Source organism: Ictidomys tridecemlineatus, chromosome 1 (genome assembly GCF_052094955.1).
Source record: "Ictidomys tridecemlineatus isolate mIctTri1 chromosome 1, mIctTri1.hap1, whole genome shotgun sequence".
Lineage (NCBI taxonomy): Eukaryota > Metazoa > Chordata > Mammalia > Rodentia > Sciuridae > Ictidomys > Ictidomys tridecemlineatus.
The window spans coordinates 89,160,409-89,185,477 of record NC_135477.1 but is presented as its reverse complement, the minus strand read 5'-3'; the positions used below and the strand labels follow the sequence as shown (position 1 = coordinate 89,185,477).

The 25,069-nt window shown below is 38.7% G+C and overlaps 1 protein-coding gene across 1 annotated transcript in view; it reads left to right on the top strand.

Moving 5' to 3' along the window:
- The window catches only part of Arsb (arylsulfatase B), a 171,237-nt gene that overhangs the window by 6,489 nt on the left and 139,679 nt on the right, over window positions 1–25,069 (top strand). The window contains exons 2-4 of the mRNA XM_005328991.5: window positions 11,381–11,567; window positions 16,282–16,472; window positions 23,997–24,204. Of these exons, the coding sequence (XP_005329048.1) occupies window positions 11,381–11,567; window positions 16,282–16,472; window positions 23,997–24,204 (586 nt within the window). The remainder of the gene's footprint in view (window positions 1–11,380; window positions 11,568–16,281; window positions 16,473–23,996; window positions 24,205–25,069) is intronic.

Here is a 25,069-nt window from a genome sequence, read left to right as displayed (position 1 = left end):
CTTTAAATTTTGATGTAGTAAAATTTATCTTTCTTTTTTTCCGGCCACTTGTTCTTTGGTGTCTTATCTAAGAAGCCATTGTGTAATACAAGATTACAAAGATTTTATCTGTGTTTTCTTCTAGAAGTTTTGTAGTTTTAACTCTTACATTTAGGTTTTTGATCCATTTTGAGCTAATTTTTGTATGTGAGGTGAGATATGTGGTTGCATGTAGATATCTAGTTGTTTTAATACCATCCATTGGGGGGAAAACATTCTTTCCTCATTGAATGTTCTTTGCATCCTTGTGAAGAATCAATTGATCATAGATGCAAGGATTTATTTCTAGACTCACAATTCTATTCTGTGGTCACTTATGCATATACAAAACAGATTTTGTATTCATTTCTCCCTTGTTCAAAAATCTCAGTTCTCACTTCTGTTAGTCATGTCTGGACTACGGGCAAGTTCCTTAGAGGTGACAATAGTGGGCCACCTCATCTTTTGCAAGCTTTCAGTCCATCACCGTTAAGCATGATGTATTCTTTCATTCAACAAATATGGAGCTACTAGTTATGCCAGGCATTGTGCTAGCCTCTGGGGATTTCCTGGTGCTTACAGTCTAGTGGCAGGTGAGGTGAGAAGAAGGAGTGATCAAGAGGGGAGTAAAATTAGTACATGTAAACAAATGGGTAAGTGAGGTGAATTTAAATGGCATGGCAATAAATATGGGGGAGAAAATAGAGTAGGTAAAATGATAGTGCCTCATGAAGGTATCTCCAAGGAGGAGATGGTATTGGCAGAGGCCTGAATCAAGAGGAGAAAGTCACACAAAGATCCTGGAAAGAGAGTTTAACAGTGAGGGAGGAGCTATGGAAGCAAAGACTCTGAGGCTGGAGTGAGCTTGTTCTAAGAATGGGGAGAAGGTGATGCTGGAACTGAGTCATTGAGGGCACCAGAAGTGTGCCCAGAGCTCAGAGAGAGGCTGGGCCTCCCTGAGCCTAATGCTGTCCTCTTGTGATAAAATGTCAGGCCTCCCGTGTTCCTTGTTCCTATTTGTATAATAATGTTACCTTGAAGGCTATTATATGCTAAAGAATTATATTTAGTATATAATATTGTTATATACTAAAGAATGGGTCTTATCTAAATAAGTAAATTTTAAAGAAAGTGACATTGTTTTTTTTTTAAAATTGCTTCTAGGCAATTCATTCAAAAGTTTCAGGCATAAAGATCTTTTTGTGCTATCTCCCAGCCTTTCTTCCCTTAGGAAGCACCTGTTTATTAGTTTGTTGGGTACCCTTCAGAGGTTTGTTTTGCCTACAGGAAATAGATTTTGTATTCACTTCTTCCTCGTTCAAAAATCTCAAGATTAAAAATGTAAATTTAAAAATCCTCCAGCTTTCCTAATGGAATTGGTATACTGCTTTTCATTCAAATAGGGACTTGAAAATACTGATTTTTTTCATAGTCTAACAAATTGACTGAATTCAACATTAAAATAGTCACTGTATATCTGTATTCCCAGTATGTGGTTTTTTGAAAGTTGTCCATCCTGGGATCTGGCTTCTCCCGTAGGTTACTGTCTCTGGCCTAGAGAAACACTGAGTTGAACAACTAAGTGCACTAGTGTGCTGCACACTTAAACACAACATTTCCTGAAAGAGGTCACTATCTTAATCAAACTACGAGGATTAGCATGTCATCCCTAGGATTGGCAGGCCACCTGCTTCCTTTTAAAGAAATTAATAAGGTTAAAGAAAATTAAAGGTGGTAGACCTTAGTGGAAACAGTTCCTTCTGGGATAAAATTAAAGTAACTCTAGTCCTTGCCTTGTTCTTCCCTTGGGGACTGAGGAGGCCCTCCACCAGAACTCTATAAACCTTGGCAGAGATCAGATGCAATGAAAGATGACTCCAAGGTCTCATACATAAGGGACCCAAGCCACATTTTTCTTAATCACGTTGACAAACAGATCAGACACTTTCATGGCTTTTTGTTCACCCCTGAAGCATGAACCTTGGACAGGAAATATAGGAAGAAGGCTGTGCAGGAACGTTGTGGGTAATTCTTGACTTTTGCTTCAAGTTAGCCTCAAAAATGGGTACAGGCAGGGCCTGTGCCTCAGGCAGAGGAGGGCCAAGCTAGAGGAAGGAGTTCTGTCTGAGGGTGGCCTCGCTGATGCTGCTGTTCCTTGTTGCCCTAAGTGGCCTGCCTGCTCCCTTATTGGCTTACCTCTGGCAGATTCCTTTTGTTGGCCACCTCTCCTGAACTCTACAGTTAGAAGTGGGGCAAGGAGAAGTTAGGAACTGGAATAAATGGGTGTAGGACTTGGGGGGAGGATATATGTCACCAGTTAAGAGGGTTCATAGGACTTTCTGGCAAAGTCATCCAAATAGGAAGAGAAGAGAAACATGCAGCCAAAAGGCCATTGGTGCTGCCAAAGAGGAAGCACTCATTAGTCTTTATTCCTGTGCTCATTTAAGGGGATGCAAAGGATGCATTAACTTCATGGTGACCAACAAGATGGCACCATTAAAACATGTCACAGCTCCAACACATACTGCAAAGGGAGCCCTGGTAGTGACTTGCTTTGATGGGTCCCTCTTCAGCTTAGCCAGAGTCAAGAGTCATGTTTCCAGGAGGAAAGGGGAGTCTGGAGACCTTATTTTGCAAGTATTGAAGATATTTTAAAGGAAAATTTTCACGTTTTATATATTTTGCCTCCAAAGAAAGTGGAAATGGAGGAAATAAATAAGTTTGAGGCTGGGTAAAATGTGAGCATTTAACGTGCTGGATTTTGTTGTTGTTGTCATTGTTCATTGATTTGTGAGGCTTGTTATTTCAAGAATCACTTTGAGCATGAACTGTGACTCTCTGGTTACTATCTTTTGTCTTTGCTTTCTTGGTCATATTACCTTACCAAAAATTCTTTTTCTTCAGCTTTCTTCATATATTCTTTCCTTTTCATTATAAATGCCTGTTATGTTTATAATTTAAACAGAGGAAGTCACTGAAACCATTTCTGCCTCGTTTATTCTTTTTACAAACAACATCCCTTTGTGGGTTTAGTCAGAGACTTGCACTCTTTACTAATCAATACCAAAATAAATAGACCCTTAAAACTGTCAGTGACACGGGCCAGTTTTGCAGTCTGAGTACTGCAGGCCCCGTCCAGATGGCCAAGCCAGGCTCCTGACACACATAATGTGTGTTCTGTAGCTCTTGGCTTCAGCGGCTCAGGCAGCTGACTGCGTTTTAGAAGGCTTCGGGGGGAGGTAGAAGATTTTCCACTGTCCATTCATTCTGCTGGGCATCTCTAGGGATAAACCCCAAGGGGCCACAAATGGTCCTTCACCATGGTTAAAACCTATGGTATAGTGGCCAAGGCACAGGCTGGAAATTGTGAACTCCTGAATGGCCACTGGCATATCTTTGGATTTTTTTGTGTGTGTGTTTCAGTTGTGAAGCTTCCCTTCAGCCCCTCTAGTGTGGAAGGTAGAAGGGCAGGGCTGCTCATTTTTCTGAGCTTTGAAATACAGTGGCAGGAGGTGCACAAATATGTAGTGCAGCGAGGGTATGAGTTCACCCACACAAGTCAGATGGACTGGAGGGAACCTTCCTTCTGCTCAACTGGATGTTATCTCTCCTCTGTTCAGGTTGGAAGAGAAGTGGCATTGGTTGCCATATGTGTGTAGCTGTGGCCACTTAGCCCCTGATAGTTTCTTATGAGGGTGACTGAAATCTTGTGTCCTGAGCTCCCAAATAAATATTTCATCAATAAACTGCCTAGATCCTCAGAAAGGGGAACTGGAAGAAGTTCTGATGTGGGAGCTGCTGTTCATCTCTCCCATAGCAGGAGATGGCTTTTCTCTTTTAAGCTTATGAGACCATACTGCTAGTCTCTCTTAGGTCTGCAGAGGACAGAATAATTCATGAGCCCAAATAAACTATTAGGTTCAACAAACATGTAAATGACAATTTCTTCTCAGTTATTTCATGAAAAGAACCCAGAAATAAGCCAGGTCTTGTTCTGGTTTGCAGATTTTTGGCCTTTGTGGTGTGAATGCTTGATGGTCAAGTAAAATCTTTTTGAAAAAAAGATTTGGTTTAATGAACAAGGGGCAGCCACACATGGTAGATAGACAGGCCGTCCCTTTGGACTGTCATATGTCCTACATTCAACCTTCTCTGTTCATACTTTCTCTCTGGACATTGAAGATAGGTATTAGAATGAAATGGTTTCAGGGGCTGTTGTATTTACAAGGGCTCTCTTCTTGTTTTCTTTTGATACCTGTTGGTGTCCTGCCCCCTGGAGCATGGTGGGACTCCCTAGTTCTGTGCTCACTTCGAGTGCTGGATGGGAACCAGTTTGGCATTTACCTGTTTACTGCTTCTCAATCCATTATAGCTTCCTGACTTCAAATACTGTTTGAACAGACCAAAAACATGTTTTTGGCTGTCATCCAGAGTTTGGCTTCTGCTTCCCAATCATGCCATAAAAACGCTGTGTCAAATAAATTCTCAGGCACTGAAAAGAACGAATTCCCTGCTCCATATGATTGTAGATAATGGAGGCAGACTTCAGCTGACCACCTGGCATGGTGCCTGGCTTAGGAAAACCAAACGGCAGGGCATCGCTTGGCAGTGCTTTCTAGTGATCAGAACTAATTCTCTGCATGTGATGGATGAGCTTTCCATTGAAGGATTTATTTGCATAGTATTTATCTCCACTGGGGCTTTTGGACTCCATAAAATACTATCTTCACATATCCTGCTCAGCTGCCAGTTACTCTATGTTATGAAGTTTTTGAGCCCATGATCAGTTTTCTGTTGAGTAATCTTACAGTGTTAACAATGGGAAGAATCCTTTTTTGATTTAAGCGCTCTCTCTCTCTCTCTCTCTCTCTCTCTCTCTCTCTCTGTGTGTGTGTGTGTGTGTGTGTGTGTGTGTGTGTGTGTTCAGAGCAGGCCTTCCCTTTCCCTGGATATTATAACATCCTTATATTTCAGGGTTCCAGCTGGGAAGGGATGGCGGATTTCAATTAGGATAATTTAGGGAGGGTTTATTTATAACAGGACTATTTTAAAAGGTATGAGTGGGTGGGGAAAGCACAAGGTGTAGTGGTGACACAGTGGAGTCGTTACTGTCCCTAGAGCAGAAGGGAGGAAGCAAGGGGACATTCCCAGAACCTAGGAGAGAGAGGTGCATAGAAAAGCCTGCCTCAGACTGACCTTGCAGAGGGGCATAGGTGGCCATTGAGACAACCCAGCAGCCTGAGGCACTAGGTCTCTTTCTTCCCTCTCTGCTCCAGGCAGGGCCTTCACTGGCTGAACCCAATGAGAAGCTGGAAGGCCAAGGGTGGAGGGCAGGACTACCAGAGGGACTGGATGGCAAAGGGAATGCATCTGACACACACCCCAGTACAGGTGCCAGTTATTACTAAAAGACACAGAAAAACCTCAGAGGAAAACTTAAATTTACTTTTATTTTTAAACTGCTTAATTGAGGCATGATTGATGTACAATAAACTGCATGTACTTAAAGGTGTACATGTCAAAACTTATCTATTTATATATCTGTTTATTATCTATTTATATCTATTTATATCTAATTTACATCTAATTATCTATTTATATCTAATTATACCTATTTATATATTTATCTATTTATACATTTATATAATATATCTATTTATATAATATATATCTATTTATCTATTTATATTTATCTATTTATATATTTATGTAATTATCTATTTATTATCTATTTATGTTATTTATCTATTTATATATCTGTGAAAACGTCACCACAATCAAGAGAGTGAAATTAAAATAAGCACTTTAATTTAACAGTTAAGATATTCTGTGTGGTTCCTCTAGGAAGGTGTGGAAAGATATCATGAAATCCAGTCAAAGGAAATACTATTGCAAGTATTATTGGCTCTGAAAATAGAATACAGGGCCATGTCAAAGCTTGTACAAAGGCTATTTAATTATAAATTAATAAATAAGAAAACAAAGATTGTGTATTTGAAAGTTTTTTTGGGGGGGGAGGGGTGGTCTATGAAGGGAAAGCAAGGAACAAGAGACGGGTAAGAGAGAAATGAAAGACGGAAACCAGGCAGAGGTACACACGAGAGTTTAGTTGTCAGAGCTGAGAAATAAAGGCCATCTCTCTATTGAGGGAGAGAGGCGAAACAGGCTTGGGTTCTGGGACTTTTATGGGGCAGGCTCAGGAATCAGAGCTGGGGTGGGTCCTAATGCAGGCGGTTGGGGTTGGGTTGGTATGAGGGAGTGGAGAGCCTTTCTCAGAAATGCCCTTGGGTAGGAAAGCAAAACTTTTTCCTTAAAATGGCAGCTATCACTTAAGGTGCTGTCCAGATGTTAAGCAGGGACCTTATAGTCTATACTTTGTATCTGTTTATTGTCAAATATTTACAACAAAGTCAAAGTCAGTGGATCTGTTCTGAGTAACTGGTATTTGAATTTGAGAAAATTAGTGATAGGTAAGTATTTAGTTAGTACCAATGGGAAAGTAGATTGACCGTACATTTTATATGATGCACCATAATACACTCCAGGGGGCAGGTCTAGGACTATATACACATCTCTGTAAGGCCACCATCCTCTTCAAGAAGGAGTATTGTCTTTGATAACATTGCTCACGCATGGTGTAGTGACAATGGTTGAGTGTTTAGAATATACTTGGCATTTTATGTTACCTTGGTTAATCGTCCCAACAACCCCGGAAGGTAGATAAATATTATTTTCTTCTTTTACAGTTGAGGAATTTGAGCCTAACTTTCTAATTTACTGAACTTTGTAAATCACTGAAGTTTCTGCTAGTGAGTGATAGAGCCAGGATGGGATTTAATTCCCTGAGGTTTATCCTATTCTGCTTTAAATTATAAAGCGAGTAAATCACTAGCAAATACATGCTCACCATTTATTGGCAACAAATTGCCTGTTATACACCTGCAGTGGGTGGGAACAGCAGAGTGTTGTGCCCGGGTTGAGAACGGGTGCTTTCCACCCTCAGTGTTCCCAGACCCATATGTATTCTAGGGAAATCAGGACCACCCAGTGCTAAGGGAAGCTGACATCTGGTGCAGTCACTTCATAGAAAGAAGAGCACCTCCATGGGGAGCCGAGGACACAGAGGGAGACGGGTGTCAAGTCTTAGGGAAGGGCTGGCAGGCAAGGAACCCTCGGGGACATCTGCTAATAGGGGTGTGGTGGCATCCATCAGTACAAGAGCTGTGACAGGTGTGCCCTGGCTTCTGTGCCCGCCTTCAAACTCACCAAGCTCCTGGAGTCTTTGCTCTTCTTTTCCCTTAGGTCTGCATTGCTCTTACCCCAGATTTTTCAACTCACTTCTTTCTTTGCTCAACTGACTGCTCAACTATTTCCTCCTTAGGAGAAACTTCTTTTGCCACCTTGTCTTAAGTGACACCTCTGTCACTTAATTCCTACTTTATTTTTCCCCACAGCAAAGATCATTATCAGGTATTACAGCATGAGTTCTCAATCTTTTTTGATCTTAGGATCTCTGCACTTGTTTAAATATTAAGGACCCAAAGAATGTACAGTTATGTGGGTTATACCATTTGAAATTTGCTGTATCAGAAATGAAAACAAATTATAAAAATTGTTTAATTAAAACAAGCAATAGCTGGGTGCAGTTGTGCATGCATGTAATCTCAGAGGCTCAGGAGGCTGAGATAGGGGGATGGTGAGTTCAAAGCCAGCCTCAGCAACTTAGCAAGCCCCTAAGCAACTCATCAAGATCCTATCTCTAAATAAAATATAGAAGGGCTGGGGAGGAGGCTCAGTAGTGGAGCACCCCTGGGTTCAATCCCTGGTACCTAAAACAAAAGCAAAACAACAACCAAAACCCACAGCAATAATAAACCCATTATATGTTACCATAATAACTTATATATAAAAAAAACCCTGTACTTCCCCAAACAAAATGACTGACAAGAGTAGTATCATTTTTGTACATCTTTTCTGTTCATGGAAGATAGTTAGATTGTTATGCTGTTTCCTGCCATTCAGTCTGTGGCAATATATTGCTCTGATAAAAGTTGATGTAGACAATCTGTCCTTACATAGATCTGTAGTTTCCCTTTTTATATATAGACAGCCCCAACATAGAGGGTTTGATTTGTGATTTTTCAGCTTCACAGTGGTATAAAATGTACCCACACAATCGTTCTATTGTTCACTTTCAGCACAGTATTTAATAAATTACATGAGCCTAAATGATAACAGTAATAAATAGACTTTTTGTGTTAGATGATTTTTTTCCCACCAAAGGCTTGTGTAAGTGATCTGAGCATATTTAAATTAGACAAAGTTGGGGCTGGGTTTGTGGCTCAGTGACAGAGCACTTGTCTAGCATGTGTAAGTCATTGGGTTCGATTCTCAGAACTGCACATAAATAAGTAAATAAAATAAAGGTCCATGAACAACTAATAAAAAAGGTAAGGATGTTTAAAAAAAAAGTTAGATAAAGTTAAGCTATGATGTTAAGTAGGTTAGGCATATTTTTTTTTATTAGAGCATTATATTTATACATAGTAGTTGGGTGCCTTTTGACAAAATCATACGTGCATGGAATTTGATTTCAGTCCCCATTCCCTCTGTTCTCTGTCTCCTCCTCCCTTCCATATTCTCCTCCCCCTGTTCATCTGATCTTCCTTTCATTTATTTATTTGTTTATTTTTGATTGGTACTTTCTACATATACATAGAGGTGAACTTCCCTGTGGCATATTATATATGCACATTGCATGATTTTGTTAAATTCATCTTGCATTTCCTTCCCTTTCCTTTCCTCTCAATCTCCTTCATCTACTCTACTGATCATTCCTATATCTTTATGATATCTGACCCCACTGCCTGCCCACCTTCTTTCCCTCAATTTGCTCTCGTTTACACCTATGAGAGAAAACAGTCAACTGTTGATTTTCTGATTCTGGCTTATTTCACTTAGCATGATGTTCTCGGTTTCCATTCATTTACTGTCAAATGACATATTTTTATTCTTCTTTATGATTCAGTCCATTGTGTATGCAGACCACATTTTTTTAATCTGTTTATCTATTGATAGGCATCTGGGCTGATTCCACAATTTGGCTATTGTGAATTGTGCTGTTATAAACATTGAAGTGGCTGTGTTGTGATAGTATATTGATTTTAGTTCTTTTGGATAACTACTAAGGAGTAGGATAGTTGGGTCACACAGTGCTTCTATTTCTAGTTTTTTGAGGAATTTCCGTATTGCTTTTCAGAGTGATTGTACTAATTTGTAATCTTACCAACAATGTAGGAGTTTGCCTTTCTCCCCAACATCCTCACCAGCATTTATTATTATTTGTGTTCTTGATAATTGCCATTCTGACTAAAGCAAGATGAAATCTTTTAAAAATTTTATTTATTTTATATTATTAGAGCTTTATAGTTATACATAGTAGTTGGGTTCATTCTGATAGATGAAATCTCAGTGTAGTTTTCATTTGCATTGCTGTGATTGCTAGAGATATTGAACATTTTTTTCATATATTTGTTGGATATTTGTGTTTCTTTTTTTAAGAAGTGTCTATTTAGTTCTTTTGCTCATTTATTGACTGGATTATTCAGTTTTTTGGTGTTGATTCTGGATATTAATCCCCTGTCAGAGGAGCAGGTGACAAGGAATTTTTCCCTTTCTATAGGTTCTCTTCATGATCTTAATCATTTTCTTTGCTATGCAGAAAAAGCTTTTTAATTTGATGGCCTCCTACTTATTGGTTCTTGGCTTTATTTCTTAAGCTTTAGGGTTCTTTGTTAAGGAGTTGATACTTGAACCTGTATGATGGAGTGTTGATCCCAGGATTTCTTCAAGCAGTTGCAAGGTTTCTAGTGTAATGTCTTTGATCCATTTTGATTTGACTTTTGTGTAGGGCGAGAGATAGGGATCTAGGTTCATTCTTCTATGTATGAATATCCAGTTTTCCCAGCACCGTTTGTTTAAAAAGCTGTCTCTTCTCCAACATATATTTTAGTATGTGGCTTTGTCTCTGTATCTTCTGTTCAATTCTGTTGGTCTTCAGGTCTATTTTGATGCTGATACCATCCTGCTTTTTTAAATTATTATACCTTTGCAGCATAATTTGAGATCTAGTATTGTGATGCCTCCTGCATCCTTCTTCTTGCTCAGGACTGCTTTGGTTAGTCTGGATCTCTTATTCTTCCACACAATTTATTTTTTTACAGTGATGTAAAATGTTACCCATACAACCATTCTGTTTTTCACTTTCAGTACAGTGTTTAATAAATTACATGAGCCTTAATGATAACAAATAGACTATGTGCTAGATGATTTCATCTCACCAAAGACTAATGTAAGTGATCTGAGCACATTTAAGGTAGGCAAAGTTAAGCTATGATGTTCAGTAGTTTAGGTGTATTAAATGCATTTTCATCTTGTAGGTTTATCAGGTGGGTAACCCCATTTATAAATTGAGGAACTTATATAATTGTGGACATTCAATTTAAAAAAAAATTTTTTAGTTGTAGAAAGACACAATACCTTTATTTTTATTTATTTATTTATTTATTTATTTATTTATTTATTTATTTTTGTGGTGCTGGGGATTGAACTCAAGGCCCTGTGCATGTGAGGCAAGCACTCTACCAACTGAGCTATATCCCCAGCCCCAGTACCTCTATTTTATTTATTTATTTTTATTGGTGCTGAGGATTGAACCCAGTGCCTCACATGTGCTAGGCAAGTGCTCTACCAATGAGCCACGACCCTAGCCCTCAATTGTGATATTATACTTAAATTCAACAAGTGGTTGTTTCTTAAGGGTTAGTTGCTTTACCCTGGGTGTCTTTCTGTGAGCCTCTCCCAAGCAGTAAGGGCCATTTTAAATGAAAATTTGAGCACTGTCTTTTGAGATTATTGTTTACACAAGTAGAATAAGAAATACCAATCTCAAATTTCATTATACTGTTAAGTAACATTTTACAAAAGAAAGCTCTCTATCTTCAAAGATGACAAATATCACCTTCTCCTGTGCACAGGAATTTTTTTCCTTGATAGAGCCATAGCTCATGTTATTGTTCCTCTTTTTAGGAAGTGAAAATTTGAGTTAATGGTTTCTGACATACTGCCTTGATAAATATATGTTAAAATATTTTCTGTTGGAATGCTTTTATTCATCTTTTCAAATCCAGTTTAGGTTTATTACCTTAGTTGAGTGAGTAAACTGCCTTTCAGAAACATTCTTAAACCAGTTTAGAGTTAAACTTTCAAATCAACAAATATGTCCAATAAATTAGGCAGCCACTTTACTTGTTTACAATGTTTCAATGTCACTAATCCACAATTTTGTGTTTATCTCTTGAAGATACACACAGGTTTACAGCACCAAATAATCTGGGCTTGTCAGCCCAGCTGTGTTCCACTGGATGAAAAACTCCTGCCCCAGCTTCTAAAAGAAGCAGGCTATACCACCCATATGGTCGGAAAATGGCACCTGGGAATGTACCGGAAAGAATGCCTTCCAACCCGCCGAGGATTTGACACTTACTTTGGTAATGGAAATGCCTGTGTTTCTTTAACGACTCACACACTGCAGTCATCTCATAAAACACACCCAAATGTAATCAATTGAAACAACTGGAAACTTGAACACAGAGTGAATCAGTGCAGTGGAGCTGCTTTCTAATGTTACTTCTATAAACAGGGCTCTGTGCCAGCCTGTGTTGGGCATGTGCCCACAGCAGGCCAGAGCACTAAGCACCACCTTGGGGCTTTGGAAGAGTTGCTACCTACACATCAGAGACCACTGTGCCCTCTGAGAACCTTCCCCAGAGGGGATGCAGGCTGATTTTAAATTATGGGCAAAAACCAAATACAAGAGTATTTCCCTTTTCTCTGATAAGCAGATGCTGGTCCATAATGAGGGGAGGGATTAGGGAAGAATGGAGGAGCTTTGGATTGGGCAGAGGAGAGGGGAGGGATATATGTGGTGGGGAAGGACTGTGGAATGAGATGGACATTCTTACCCTCTATACGCTTATGATTACACTACCAGTGTGACTCTGCACCATGTACTCTGCACCAGAGGAAGGAAAAGTTGTGCTCCATTTGTGTAGAATGTGTCAGAATGCATCCTACTGCCATATGTAACTAACTAGAACAAATTAAAGAAAAAGAATATTTCCTTTACAAAAGTTCATATATTTTTTCTCTCCCTGGACTACATTCAGGCTTTTTTTCCTCTCCCTGGAGAGGGTGGGGGAAGACTCTTCCATTGGTGTCCCCCCATCTGTGAGATCTGTTTTTAGAATCACTAGGTTACAGAAGATCAACTTAAAAATCAATAATAATAAATTGGGGAGGACAAATAAAAAACGGTAATAGGAAGATAATAAGAAAATCATAAGCATTTTTTGAACTTGGTAGCCCTATAAAAATAAATGTGAAACCTAAAGTTTGTTTTAAAATGTGCCCTCTTTCAACCTATTTTAAACTGGGCCTTAATTAATAACCTATATATCTTGCCAGTAACTATGTATTTTTCTGTCAGGTTCTTTTATATTGAGCTATCTTTCTGTCTAGTTGTCTTGCTGTATACCTGTCTCCCATCTGCTTCTTTGTTCATTTTAAACCTGCCAAAGCCAAAAAAGGAACACACACTTAAAAGTTACAATAGAGTAACAACATCGAGTGAAGAGAAAAAGATAAAATAGTTTAATGGCATCAGATTACAAAAAAAAGCTTCCTGGCTCTAGGTGGGCTTCACATTCATCTCTAAGATGTGAGGCTTCTTATGTACAAAGTAAAAAAGAAAAAAGTAGAAAGGAAGGGAAGAAAAGAAAAAATCTGTAAGGGTCACATTATTCACAAGATAAATGGAAACAAGATCTGCAGGAAGAATAAAGCATTTTCTGTCTTTTAGACCTGAGAGAAGTTTCTCCTTTGGGACAGGTAAAATGGACAACATCCTTAAAAATATCATTTTAGTAATAAATTGCTTATAGATACACCTTGAGATGTTCTCTTCCATTCAAGCTAGGGCCAAAGTACAAAAATACAATTTGGTACAAAGGAATGTGCATGGAGGCCAAAACAGTGTGGTCATAGCACATGCTTTGCTGGTTCTCGGGTTAAAAATAAGACAGGAGAGCACTTGTACGCTCTCCCACCCAGGTGTTCCAGCAGACAGTACTAATCAACTATGATGTTCTTTTTGGATGAACCTGAATATATCTTCATTACTCTTATATAGCTGCCAAAAATCAGACTTGAGTATATGACCACTTTGCTATCTTAGAAGTTCTAGAGGACCAAACTGCTAGTACATTCTTAGATGAGTTGACGTGTATGCTTTGGCAAGAGGATGGACTGTGGATATTTTGAAATTTTTTATTAAAAACAAAGTCATGTACCCAAAAATTCAGTCGGACAAAAAATTGTCTTATGAAAATAAAGAAGCCTGCCTAGATTTAGCCGAACAGTGGAACACCCTATAATTATGTGAAGGGAGGCTTGTAGTCAAGAAGAGGATGATGACCACACAGTGTTACTGCTGCTACAACTTGAAAAGTAGACAGGTAATTGGGGGATAGTTGTACAACCCTGGGAATACACTAAAGAGCAAATAATTGTATACTTTAAATGGGTGACTTGTACAATCATGAATTGTGTGTCTCAATAAAGATGTGAGATTTTTATTAATTAGTTGTTCAAAAAGCATTTTCCAAATTTTCCCAGAAAAACACAGGCTGCCATCATCTTTAGGCTCAGCATCTGAGTTCAAATTTGGGAACTGCTGTTATGATGAAAAGCACTGTGTGATAGTCACATGGTTGCCTGGTTTCAGTGTGGCCAACCATGTGAATAGAAGGTTCTGTTTCTGGAATTCCCTTATTTGTAATATGATTTCAATATTTATAACTCATACATCATCTAATCATATCCTATGCATATATTCTCCCAGTGATGGAAAAACAATTTACACTTATAGATATGGAATGGAAGTGATTTCCTCAAACTAATATCCACTAGTTGTGAAAAACCCAAACTAGAAGTCCAGTTTATAATAACCCAGAAAGGTCCAGTTCTGCTACCACATGAGGAAGCTGATAGCTTGAGAGAGACAGTGACTGGGGAAGAAAGTCAGCAGGTTGAAGAGGAGAATTTGTCCTAAAAGTCCATCTTGCTTAGGTGGTTCAGATACAAAGCTTATGTAAGGATTTTGGGATGTCGGGGTGGATTTTAGACTCAGGCCCAGATCAGGGTCATAAATGTGGGAGTCAGCTTTTCCGACCCACATGCTGTAGTTATCTGACAGTCATCAATTCTGGGTTCTGTAACTCTGTAAGAAGAGTTACTAATTAAAAAGTTTCCTTTTTCAGGAACAGCTAACCTTGCAGTTGTTTATTAAGACATAGATCAAGGAAGAAAGCAAAAGGCAACTTCTGCCCAAGAACAGTCTTAGCCCATTAGGTGGCTTCCATCAAAGTTTTCAGCTACAGCACAGCTAGTGCACCACTAATAATATATTGCTCAGCTGTCTGACCTCCAACAATTAGGGGTTTTTAAATAAACTAAAAGCAAGGGAAGCTAGAATGTTTATTTAGATTTTCCTCAGTTTCATCCTGACCACTATTTTTGTTTGTTTGTTTGTGTTTTTTTGTTTGTGTTTTAGTATGAGGGATTGAACTCAGGGGCATACAACCACTGAGCCACATCCCCAGGCCTATTTTGTATTTTATTTAGAGATAGGGTCTCACTGAGTTGCTTAATGTCTCAGTTTTTGCTGAGGCTGGCTTTGAACTCATGAGCCTCCTCTCTCAGCCTCCTAAGCTGCTGGAATTACAGGCGTGTGCCTCTGCTTCTGGCTTAGGGCCGAAATTATTTTCATGGCTACATTTCCTTTTCTGTTGCACATTAATTAGCAAACATATTGGATTTCCTTTTCCGTTATATATGTAAGAGGAAAGATTAGCATATTAAAAAATTACCTTAAGACCAAGGTTTTAATTATATTCAGGACCTTGAATTTACTAGATCATGATAAAGAAGGAATTAATTAAAAAGAATTGATTTATTATGTAAACTGGGTAAGGCTCTTAATTGTCATTGTAGAGAGAGTTCAGGACTTGGGGAAAGGGCTGGGCCAATTTTGTCGTCATCATTTTAAAGTGAATAAGCAATATATATCAGCAGATAGCTAACAGCCCAGCAGTTTCTTTTTAATAGCCTTATCAAGGTGTGATTCACGTGTCATAGTATTTATCCAATTAAGGTGTATAATCCAGTGATTTTTAATAAATGTATAGGGTTGCCCCACTAGCATAACAATTCAATTGTAGAACATTTTCACCACCCAAAAAAAGAAACCAAACAGTGTTAATCATCACTCCCCATGTCCCCCAGTCCCTGCAGCCCCAGGCAAGCACTAATCTTCTGTTACTCTAGATCTGCCAGTCCTGACATTTATGTACATAGAATCATAACAGGCAGCACAGTTTATTACTTTAGGAAAATATAGAACTTTTACAGAAACAACTGTTAGTTGAGAAAAATTCATTTTCTTTTACCTTTAAGTTTAAATTGTGGGATAGGCAATTAATGCTGCTTAAATTGGGAGCAAAATTGAGATCACTGTAGGTAGAAAAATCAAAGTGCAGTGCTCACACTCAGTTTGGTCTTTTGGCACTGATAGTTCAGCTGTGTCGAGGGCCTCTCTTTGGAAAGGTTTGTATCTTTCACCAGTGGGTGTCAGCATCTGACTGAAGATGACTCCTCCTAGAGAGCAGGGGCTATGAATAACCCGGAAGCCAGCCTCCCATCCTCAGGAACAACAGATGACATTATTTGAATCCTGCGCTTATTTATATGATCTCCTTGCAAGAAAAACTTGCAACAAGTCATATTAACCATATATTATTTTTGCCACTAGACAGCTCTAAAGGAGTAAGATCTTACCCCTTTTGCTGAAATTGAGCTCTGTTCTTCTAAAAACATATTTACATGAAATCACCCTCTTTGAGAGTTACGTGATAGAGTCCTGTGTTTGTAAAGACTTGAGTGAGAATGGATTTGAATTTTTACACAATAACATTTTAATGACTTCTTCTACCAAATATAGAGATGTTAAGGAATGTTTCTCTGATTAGCCTTGTCGTTTGATTAGCCTTGTCATGAGTAATCAATTGCATTAGGCAATTAAATGCTGAAACATGAGTTTAATAAGCTTTATGCTATGCAGACTATTCTTGTCTTCCATTCTTGTAGGATATCTCCTAGGCAGTGAAGATTACTACTCTCATGAGCGTTGTACCTTAATTGAGGCTTTGAATGTCACACGATGTGCTCTTGATTTTCGAGATGGTGAAGAAGTTGCAACAGGATATAAAAATATGTATTCAACCAATGTGTTTACCCAGAGGGCTACAGCCCTCATAAATAATCATCCTCCAGAGAAGGTAAGTCTTGCTTCTTTAACTGATAAAAAAATCTTGTTAAAATAGGAAGAAGTCACTGTTGTTTGGGGGAAAATCTATCAAATTCTACGAGGATTGTTTTCAAGTTTTAGAGCACATCAGAATCAGCCTTGGAAGCTTGTGAAAATTAGAGTCCTGGAGCCCACCTCTGAGGGTGTGACTTATTAGGTCTGGGAAAGGTCCATCTATCTGCACCTTAGAGAAACTCTCAAAAGGTGATTCTGGTGAGAGTAGTCCTTGGGTGGCACTTAGAAGAATATTGTGTCCTATAGCATCTTAGTAGAAATACATTTTATTATTTTGTTGTTTTATGTGCATATGCTGTAAGTAATTAGACCCCTTTAAAGGTAGAAATCAGATTGTTTATGAGATGAGGCTTTATTATGGCAAACTTTCCATCAAGGAATCCACAAATTTGGGGTTCAGGGAAAGTCCTCTCACTTTCAATCATCCCTCCCCATCCTGTCCAGATGATTTTGAGTATTCTAGGTTATTTTCTTTTTTCTTCCTTTCCTTTTTTTTTCTTTCTTTCTTTTTTTACATTTGCATGTTAATTTTAGAATCAACTGGTCAATTTCTACCAAGAAAGTAAAACAAGTGTCAGTTTTGATTTGGATTTCACTGATGCTATAGACCAACTTGTGGAAAACAGGCATCTGAATAATACTGAGTCTTCCAATTCATCAACATGGTCTATAAAGAAGCCTGTTTTTCATATTCACCATACTAGAGCTGTTTTGTCTGTCATGTACTGACTTACATATAGGGAAAGGTAAAGATAGACAAGAATCTGAATAGCTCTAAAGCCAAATTCTCTAGATTTAGCCTATATGTGCTTTTGAATGGGACAGATACTTGTGTTCTCAGAAATGAGGGTCAAAAGATGGCTTCATGAAGAACTGTATTAGCACACTCACAAATCAGTCCTTTTGTGGGACCTGGACATAGCAAATTCTAGAATATGCAATGTTATCTTGTTCTAATTTCCTGCACTTTGGCTCTTTGACAATGCCTGGGGGTCCCTGGTGCAGATCACAGCATGGATTATGGCTTACATACATGTCCAGACTTAATGCACTGCTGAAGGCTCCCTTTTTGGTGTGGAATCTCCCTGGCCCTGCCTTTGCCTACTCTAACTCAGTATTGGGGATCTTCTACTCTGTTCTCAGTTTTGCCCCACTTCTTGTTTCTTATCAGCGTAATGCAGACATCTTGGAGTAACCATGCCTGCTATGGAACATAGAAACAAAAACATTTTCTCAAATATATAGAAATACACACGTTTTAAATCTAAATTTAAACCAACATTCTGGTAGTTAAGGCTTATGTTCTCAGTTCTCTGCTGTATGCTTGGCATTTTGTAGATACAGCTTAACACCAAAAGAACAAGGTAAAGTTTTAAGGGAACCATTTTATAGCATATGTTTAAACAAAATGACTTAGAGAAGTAACTTGGTCAAGGTCACAGAACTTTTGAAAGACAGAATCAGAATTTAAATCCACAGTCTCTGACTACGGAGCTTATCCCCTTAACCAACCTCCCCAGTTCACAGCTAATATCCAAGACCAAGGGTTCTGAGTCCCAGTTCATGATTCAACTTAATTGTTCTAGTCCTGACCATTTATTAGAATTATCTGGGAAACTTGTAAGAAATAGTGATGTCAAATATTGTGACTCATTGGTGTGAGGTGGTACCCAGGCATTTTATTTACCACCACCTCCTCCGCCAACACACACACCTCCTGCCAGTGATTCAGATGTGCAGTCACTATAGATACCCTCTACAATGAGGGGCATTGATGTTCAGGGCTCTCCCCTCAAATAGAGGTGAGCAGAAGCCAACTATTTTAATTATGCAACCACTGTAATCTTCCTACAAAAAAATTTCATTCCTATTAAGGAACAACGAAGTATTCTTTCACAGTACCCTCAACATTAAGCAGATAAGAGGAAGAAGATGGGGTGAGATAGCTCTCTGGGTGAACTGTCTTAACTGGGGCAATGGGGAAAGCATTAGAACTGAGGCTCTGAGAGCTTGCAAGACCTGGAAGGGGTGCTGTTAGCATGGTGCTGTTCATAGACAGCATGACGGAAATCACCAGGTGACAGGACGGTCCTTATCCTACAGTGTCTGAAACATTCTGAAGAACTTTCCATCATATCATTCCCAGTGTGTTCAAAGTTTCAAACACAAATATGAATGAATGACATAATTAATAGTTGAGTAGTAACCCCAAAATATTTGCTTAAGACAGCCTGTGTTTATATTACCAGTTCTCAATAAAACAATGCATCTCACCATTTTCAGGAGCTGTGCTTTTCATCATCGTAATCAGTATTTAATTCTGTGCTAATTTCTCAGGTGCTGTTTATAGACTGTAACATAGGCCACTTGTTCAGGTTGGAAGTCATCAAAGAAACACAGGCCAACTTAAAACTGTGCCTATTTTAAAAGGGCACTTGAGCGGGGAAAGCATATGGAGTGTTTTGTACCAACACAGTTGCTGTTGCTGGTCTCAGGGCCACACTAACAGAGTGACTTTGCATGGGTTAGGAAGAACCATTCTTTCTCCTCTTCTGCATGATGATTCCACAGCAGTAACATTACAAAGTGAAAGTAGCATGTTCATAACATATCTTCCTGTTGAAAACGGTTCCCATGGGCTGGGGTTGTGGCTCAGCAGTAGAGCACTTGCCTCCTTGCCTCTCACGTGTGAGGCACTGGGTTCGATCCTCAGCACCACATAAAAATAAACAAACAAAAGTATTGTGTCCTTCTACAACTGAGAGAGAGAGAGCGAGAGAGAGAGAGAGAGAGAGCGAGAGAGAGAGAGAGAGAGAGAGAGAAAGAAAGAAAAAAGACAAAAAAAAAAGCAGTCCCCACAGTGCTTTGCGGAATAACAACAAATGTTATCCAACATATATCATCTACTAGAAGCTTTCTAAAAGAAAATGCTGTTTTCTAATGGAAGACTCTTACTTTATCCTGGCACAATTTGGAAAAGAATGTCTTCATTTGAACATTAAAGATAGAATAATAATGTCAACACCTCTCATATGTTTTTTCCCCATTTATACTTTGAGAAAATATATAAAGAAATGAAAATAAAGGTTTCTTCCTCACTGATATAAAGCTTCTTAGCACGGGGCAGGTATATTTAGAGTATGTGTCTTAAGGAGCTGTTTGGCATAATAGGAAAGGTCAGAGAACCCCTAGTGTCTTAAACATGAATATATTAATAGCCTTGGGTGATAATCCTGAACTTTTTAAATGTAATACTGAGTATTTAGTCATGATTTCACATCTAGGATTCCATTTTATATTCCCAAGACACCTACAGTAGTCCAGTTATGACTAAGTTGATGAGAACAGGAATCCAGACCCAAGGGAAAGCAAAGGAGAGACGAGGCTCCACCATGAACTCAGAGATCAGTGGAGGCTGACGTGCAGCCAGGGCTGCAGTTATGTCAGAGGGGCCATCCGGTCTCCAAGGCCAAGCAAGGGTGGGCTGGGACTCCAGTCCATAGACATAGTAATAAGGAGCCCATCCCCAGGATGGCAGCGATTTGTTTTGGGCCAACAGTGAGCTGAGGCTCAGCTACAGCTGAGCTATAGCTGGTTACAGGGAGGCTTGTGGGACAAGTGACTGTAGCAAGGTCCTGATGGTGGCTGGAGAACCTTGGAGCCCTAGTTAATTGTTCTTTCTACTGGGCCCCATGTAGTAATAAAAGTGCTATATGTTTTTTTCCACTTTAAAAATAGTATAGAAATGCTTTCATTTAGTTCTGTTGAATAATGAGTTGTTTCATGAATAACATTCACTTGAGTGCTGAAAAGTTTTTTTCCCCCATAGTATCTCAAGTGTGTTTCTTTGTCCTAATTTTGTGAGATAGGCTGCTGTACTACACATTATTCTGTTTCCTCTGGGTGACCTAAAGCCATACAGATTTGTGTAAGACTGAGTACCCACAGTAAATGGTAGACTGTTGCTGATGAGATGGGGGAAAAGATAATTATTTGTTCAAAGAATACATTTGTCTATTCTCCTAAGTTATCAGGATCTGGCCAGCAGGTAGTGCTTTGCATGGCCTTTGCATAGCCTGTGACAGTCACCTCACCCTTCAGAGCTGGTTTTCACTCCTCTGTTATGTCCCTTCTGTTTGAATCAATAGAAATCTGACCACTATATCAGTGGGGGCTGCTGTAGTTTTATATTTTTAGCCTCCCAAGAGAAAAGGTGATGTTTTTAGTCACTAAGGAATAATCATGGAAAAGGTTTTCAAGTTTCTTTTTAAAATGTGTTTAACAAAATGAGTAGAACGATTTCCATGCTGAATATTTGCAAGACTCTTTAATAGTGACTCCAGAATCATTTTTTCCTTGTGTGGTTACAAGGGCTCTCCCTTCCATCCGTCTCTGCATTACCTTTACAAACCCCTTGCTGGCTATGACAACAAGCCCTCTTTCCACCTCCTCTTCTTTAGCCATGTTGCTTCTAGTGACTTGTGCAGAGGCAAAAAGTCTCCACCTCTATCCTATAGAGAGTCCCAGCTGGGTCCCAGAATTGAACTGACCTAAAAGAGAATAGCAGGAGGAAAGCATAGTATGATTCAACATAATGAAGTGAAGGCCCCAAAGAAGTGGTGAGGCAGTTACATATATGCTAAATTGGACAAAAATCGTAAAATGGAAATGTGACTAAATTCTGTGGGAGGCTTTAAAGATAAGGGTCATTTTAACAAGACCTGTGCAGAATTCTCTCCATTTGGACTCCCGTCCTTGAGGATAAGACTGTGGCCCTTCCTTCTAGTGCAGGTGAGTGTCTTTACATTGGGAGTTTCCATTTCTGCTTTTAAGAAGCAGCACGAAGATCGAAGTGATCTTGCACCTGCTGTTTTTCAAGTGCCTTTAACTTAAATCATCAAATGCCAGAATAGCATATTTTAACCCTTCACCCGATGGGTCAATCTTCTCCTTTCTCCCTCTCTTGTTCCTCTTCCACCCTGGGTCATAGACTTATGTTCGCAAGTGTTGGGGCTCAGGAAATGGTACCCGTAAGCGTTGCATTTGGCATGCTGAGTACTTTGAACTGAGGGACACTGGAAGATGACTCATCAACAAGGCTTTTCTGGCCTTCTCCTGTCCTCTTCTCCTGCTGCTCTTTCTCTATGTGGACATTCCTTACTCTCTCACAGGGATGTATAATATATAATTTAAAATAACTTAACAATGAAGAATGAAATATGAGCTCCTCCCATCTAGATGCCTTCTAACCTTTTCCCATTCATGTATGAGATTTAAATACTTTAACAGAATTACATGTTTATTCTTGGCCTGAACCACTTGTCTCTTTGAAGGTTTCCAACTCATTGAAGAATTCGGTAGGAGCAAAATAAAGGGAATATCTTTATTCTCCTTTTTAAAAGGAGGAACTGGCCTGGAATACCACAGATGTTCAGTGCCCTAACTTGGCATCAAAGATAAAAAAGAATAGGTGGATTACAGATAATTTCCAGGAGTTGAGTTGGTCTTACGTTTAGTCCTACATCAGACTAACAAGGCATGGTGTTTACTTGTTTTCTCATAAAATACGTAAGAACTATAAAACTTTCCTAAAAGGTGGGGACTTATTTTCAGCTAAAGCAAAAGGGTAAAGCATCTCTTGATAGGTAGCCATACTGTAATAGTGTGGTTTGCAACAGAAAATTGCTCTTCAATTAATGTGGGCTTGAGCAAGTCATATAACTTTTTAAACTTAACTCATCTATGAAATGGATATTGCATAGAGTGGAATAGCTAAACTGTGAGACCAACCTAGATGCCCTTCAATAGATGGATAAATTTTAAAAAGTGGCATATGTACACAATGGAATATTACTCAGCAATAAAAGAGAATAAAATCATGGCATTTGCAGATAAATGGATGGCGCTGGAGAAGATAATGCTAAGTGAAGTTAGCCAATCCTCAAAAAACAAATGCTGAATATTTTCTCTGATATAACGTGACTGACTCATAGTGGGGTAGGGAGGGGGAGCATGGGAGGAATATTCGAACTCTAGATAGGGCAGAGGGGTGGGAGGGGAATAGGGAGGTAGGGGGTTAGCAATGATGGTGGAATGTGATAGACATCATTATCCAAAGTACATGTATGAAGACATGAATTGGTGTGAACATACTTTATATACAGAGATATAAAACATTGTGCTCTATATGTATAAAAAGAATTGTAATGCATTCCTCTGTCATGTATTTAAAAAATAAAATCAATTAAAAAGTAAATAAGAGATAATATCTTAATTATTATCAGAGAATCTAATACATAGATAACATTTAATATATAGATGCTATTATGATATTATTATTTGTTTGGACCAGGTTGTTCTAGGACTCTGGCTTTTTAAAATTTGTTTATTTATTTATTTATCTTATATCTTTTGTTATATTTTTAAACATTATTATTGACACATAATTTGTATATGATAAAATTCACCCATTAAAAGTTTATAGTTCCACAGTAAGTTCAGGAGTTGTGCAATCATCACCTTGAACTGAGTCTAAGACATTTTCATCACCCCCCCCAAAACCTTAAACATATTAGCTGTCACTCATCATGCTCTCCCCACAATTTCCTACATCCCCAGGCAACTACTAATCTATTTCCTATGGATTTGCCTACTGGACATTTCATATAAATATGTGATTATACAACACATGGTCTTTTGTGATTGGCCTCATTCACTTAGTGCGTTTTTAAGGTCCATCTATGTTGTATACTTTATTTCCTTTACTGCCATGTATGCTGAAACTACACCATATTTTATTTTTCTAATCAATGCATGGACTTTGGGCTATCTCTACTTTTTGGTTATTATGAGTAATGTTGCAATGGAACCTTCATACAAGTTTGTGGATATGTTTTCATTTCTGAAGAAATGGAAGTGCTAGGTCATATGATAACCCATGTTTAACAAGTCCAGGAACTCCCAAACTGCTTTTTTTTTTTTTTTTTTCAGTATAGACATCCTTCTTGCAATGAGGGAGAATTCCAATTTCTCTTTATATCCTCACCAACATTATTGTTATTTTCCATTTTTAAAATTAAAACCATCCTAGAGGGTCTAAAATGGTATCTCACTGTGGTTTTGCATTTTTGTTTTGCATTTTCTAATGATTAATGAAGTTGACATCTTTTCATGTGCTTGTGGCCATTTGACTACCTTCTTTGGAGAAATAGCTGTTCAAATTCTTTGCCCATTTTATAGTCCAGTTAATTTTTTTTTTGTCATTGAGTTGCAAGAGTTGTTTCTATATTCTGGATATGAGTCCCTAAACATATTCAGAATATAGAAATATGAGTCCCTGGATATGACTCACAAATATTTTCAATGCATTCTGCAGGTTGTCTTGATATTATTTTTATTATGATAAATCCAGAGTGTCTTATCCTTCTGTGTTTAATTCTTCCATGCCCTTGTAACTGATGTGTACAACCTCTCTTTCCAGCCTCTGTTTCTCTACCTTGCTCTCCAGTCTGTCCATGAGCCCCTTCAGGTGCCTGAAGAATACCTGAAGCCATATGACTTTATCCAGAATAAGAACAGGCATCACTATGCAGGAATGGTGTCCCTTATGGATGAAGCAGTAGGAAATGTCACTGCAGCCTTAAAAAACCACGGACTCTGGAACAACACAGTGTTCATCTTTTCCACGGGTAAGTCTGTCAATAGGAAACTCATCTCTCAGCAAAGCCTAGGACATGGTGTTCGATAAGTGGAATGAAGACAGATGGGAGCAGTTAGCATTTCCTTATTAAAACAAATTCTAACTGCAGTAGGGGAGACATGGTCATAATGGATAGAAAGATGTGTCTAAGGAAAAAGAATTACGGGCTTGTCCTCTCCTTCAGCTGTTAAAATATTCTGGGAGTATGTTCAAAAACAAGTGCTCGATGACCGAGTAAATGATGGACATCACTGATGCCCAGGGCAGCTGGGTGGTGAGTCCCTGTAGTGGTCTGTTCTTACCTCACTGCAGCCAGGCCATCTATGACCGTGACTGTGACTGACTGGAGGGGACTTTGTATCAGTGCAAAGAGACAGATTGTGACATGGACACAGATGAGAAATGGAGCCAGTTAAATTGGGGCTTGAATCCCCAGGTATAGATTTATTTTGTGTTTGTTTTCTGACAATAAAAGTCATGCATGTTGATTACAGAAAACAAAAGAAATGAGAAGGAAAACTCGTGATCTCAGGACTTAGAGATAACTTTTGAAAATCATTTTCATTATGGCCATGACCTTTTGATTCCTAATCTGTTATGTATTTGATTTCCCCCCCTCTCATTAGCACAGTTTTCTAAAATTTCACCATGATATGCTTTGGGTATAGGTCTTTATTTATTCATTGTGCTGTCTACTTGGAAAGTACTTTCTATCTGAAAATGCACAACCTTTTCTAATGGGAAATTTTCTTATATTAATTATTTTGCAACTGTTTGACCCTTCACCTCACCTGTCCCCATCCTCTCTTTATAGAATTCCTGCTAATTAGATGTTAGGTCAATCCTCTAGAGTT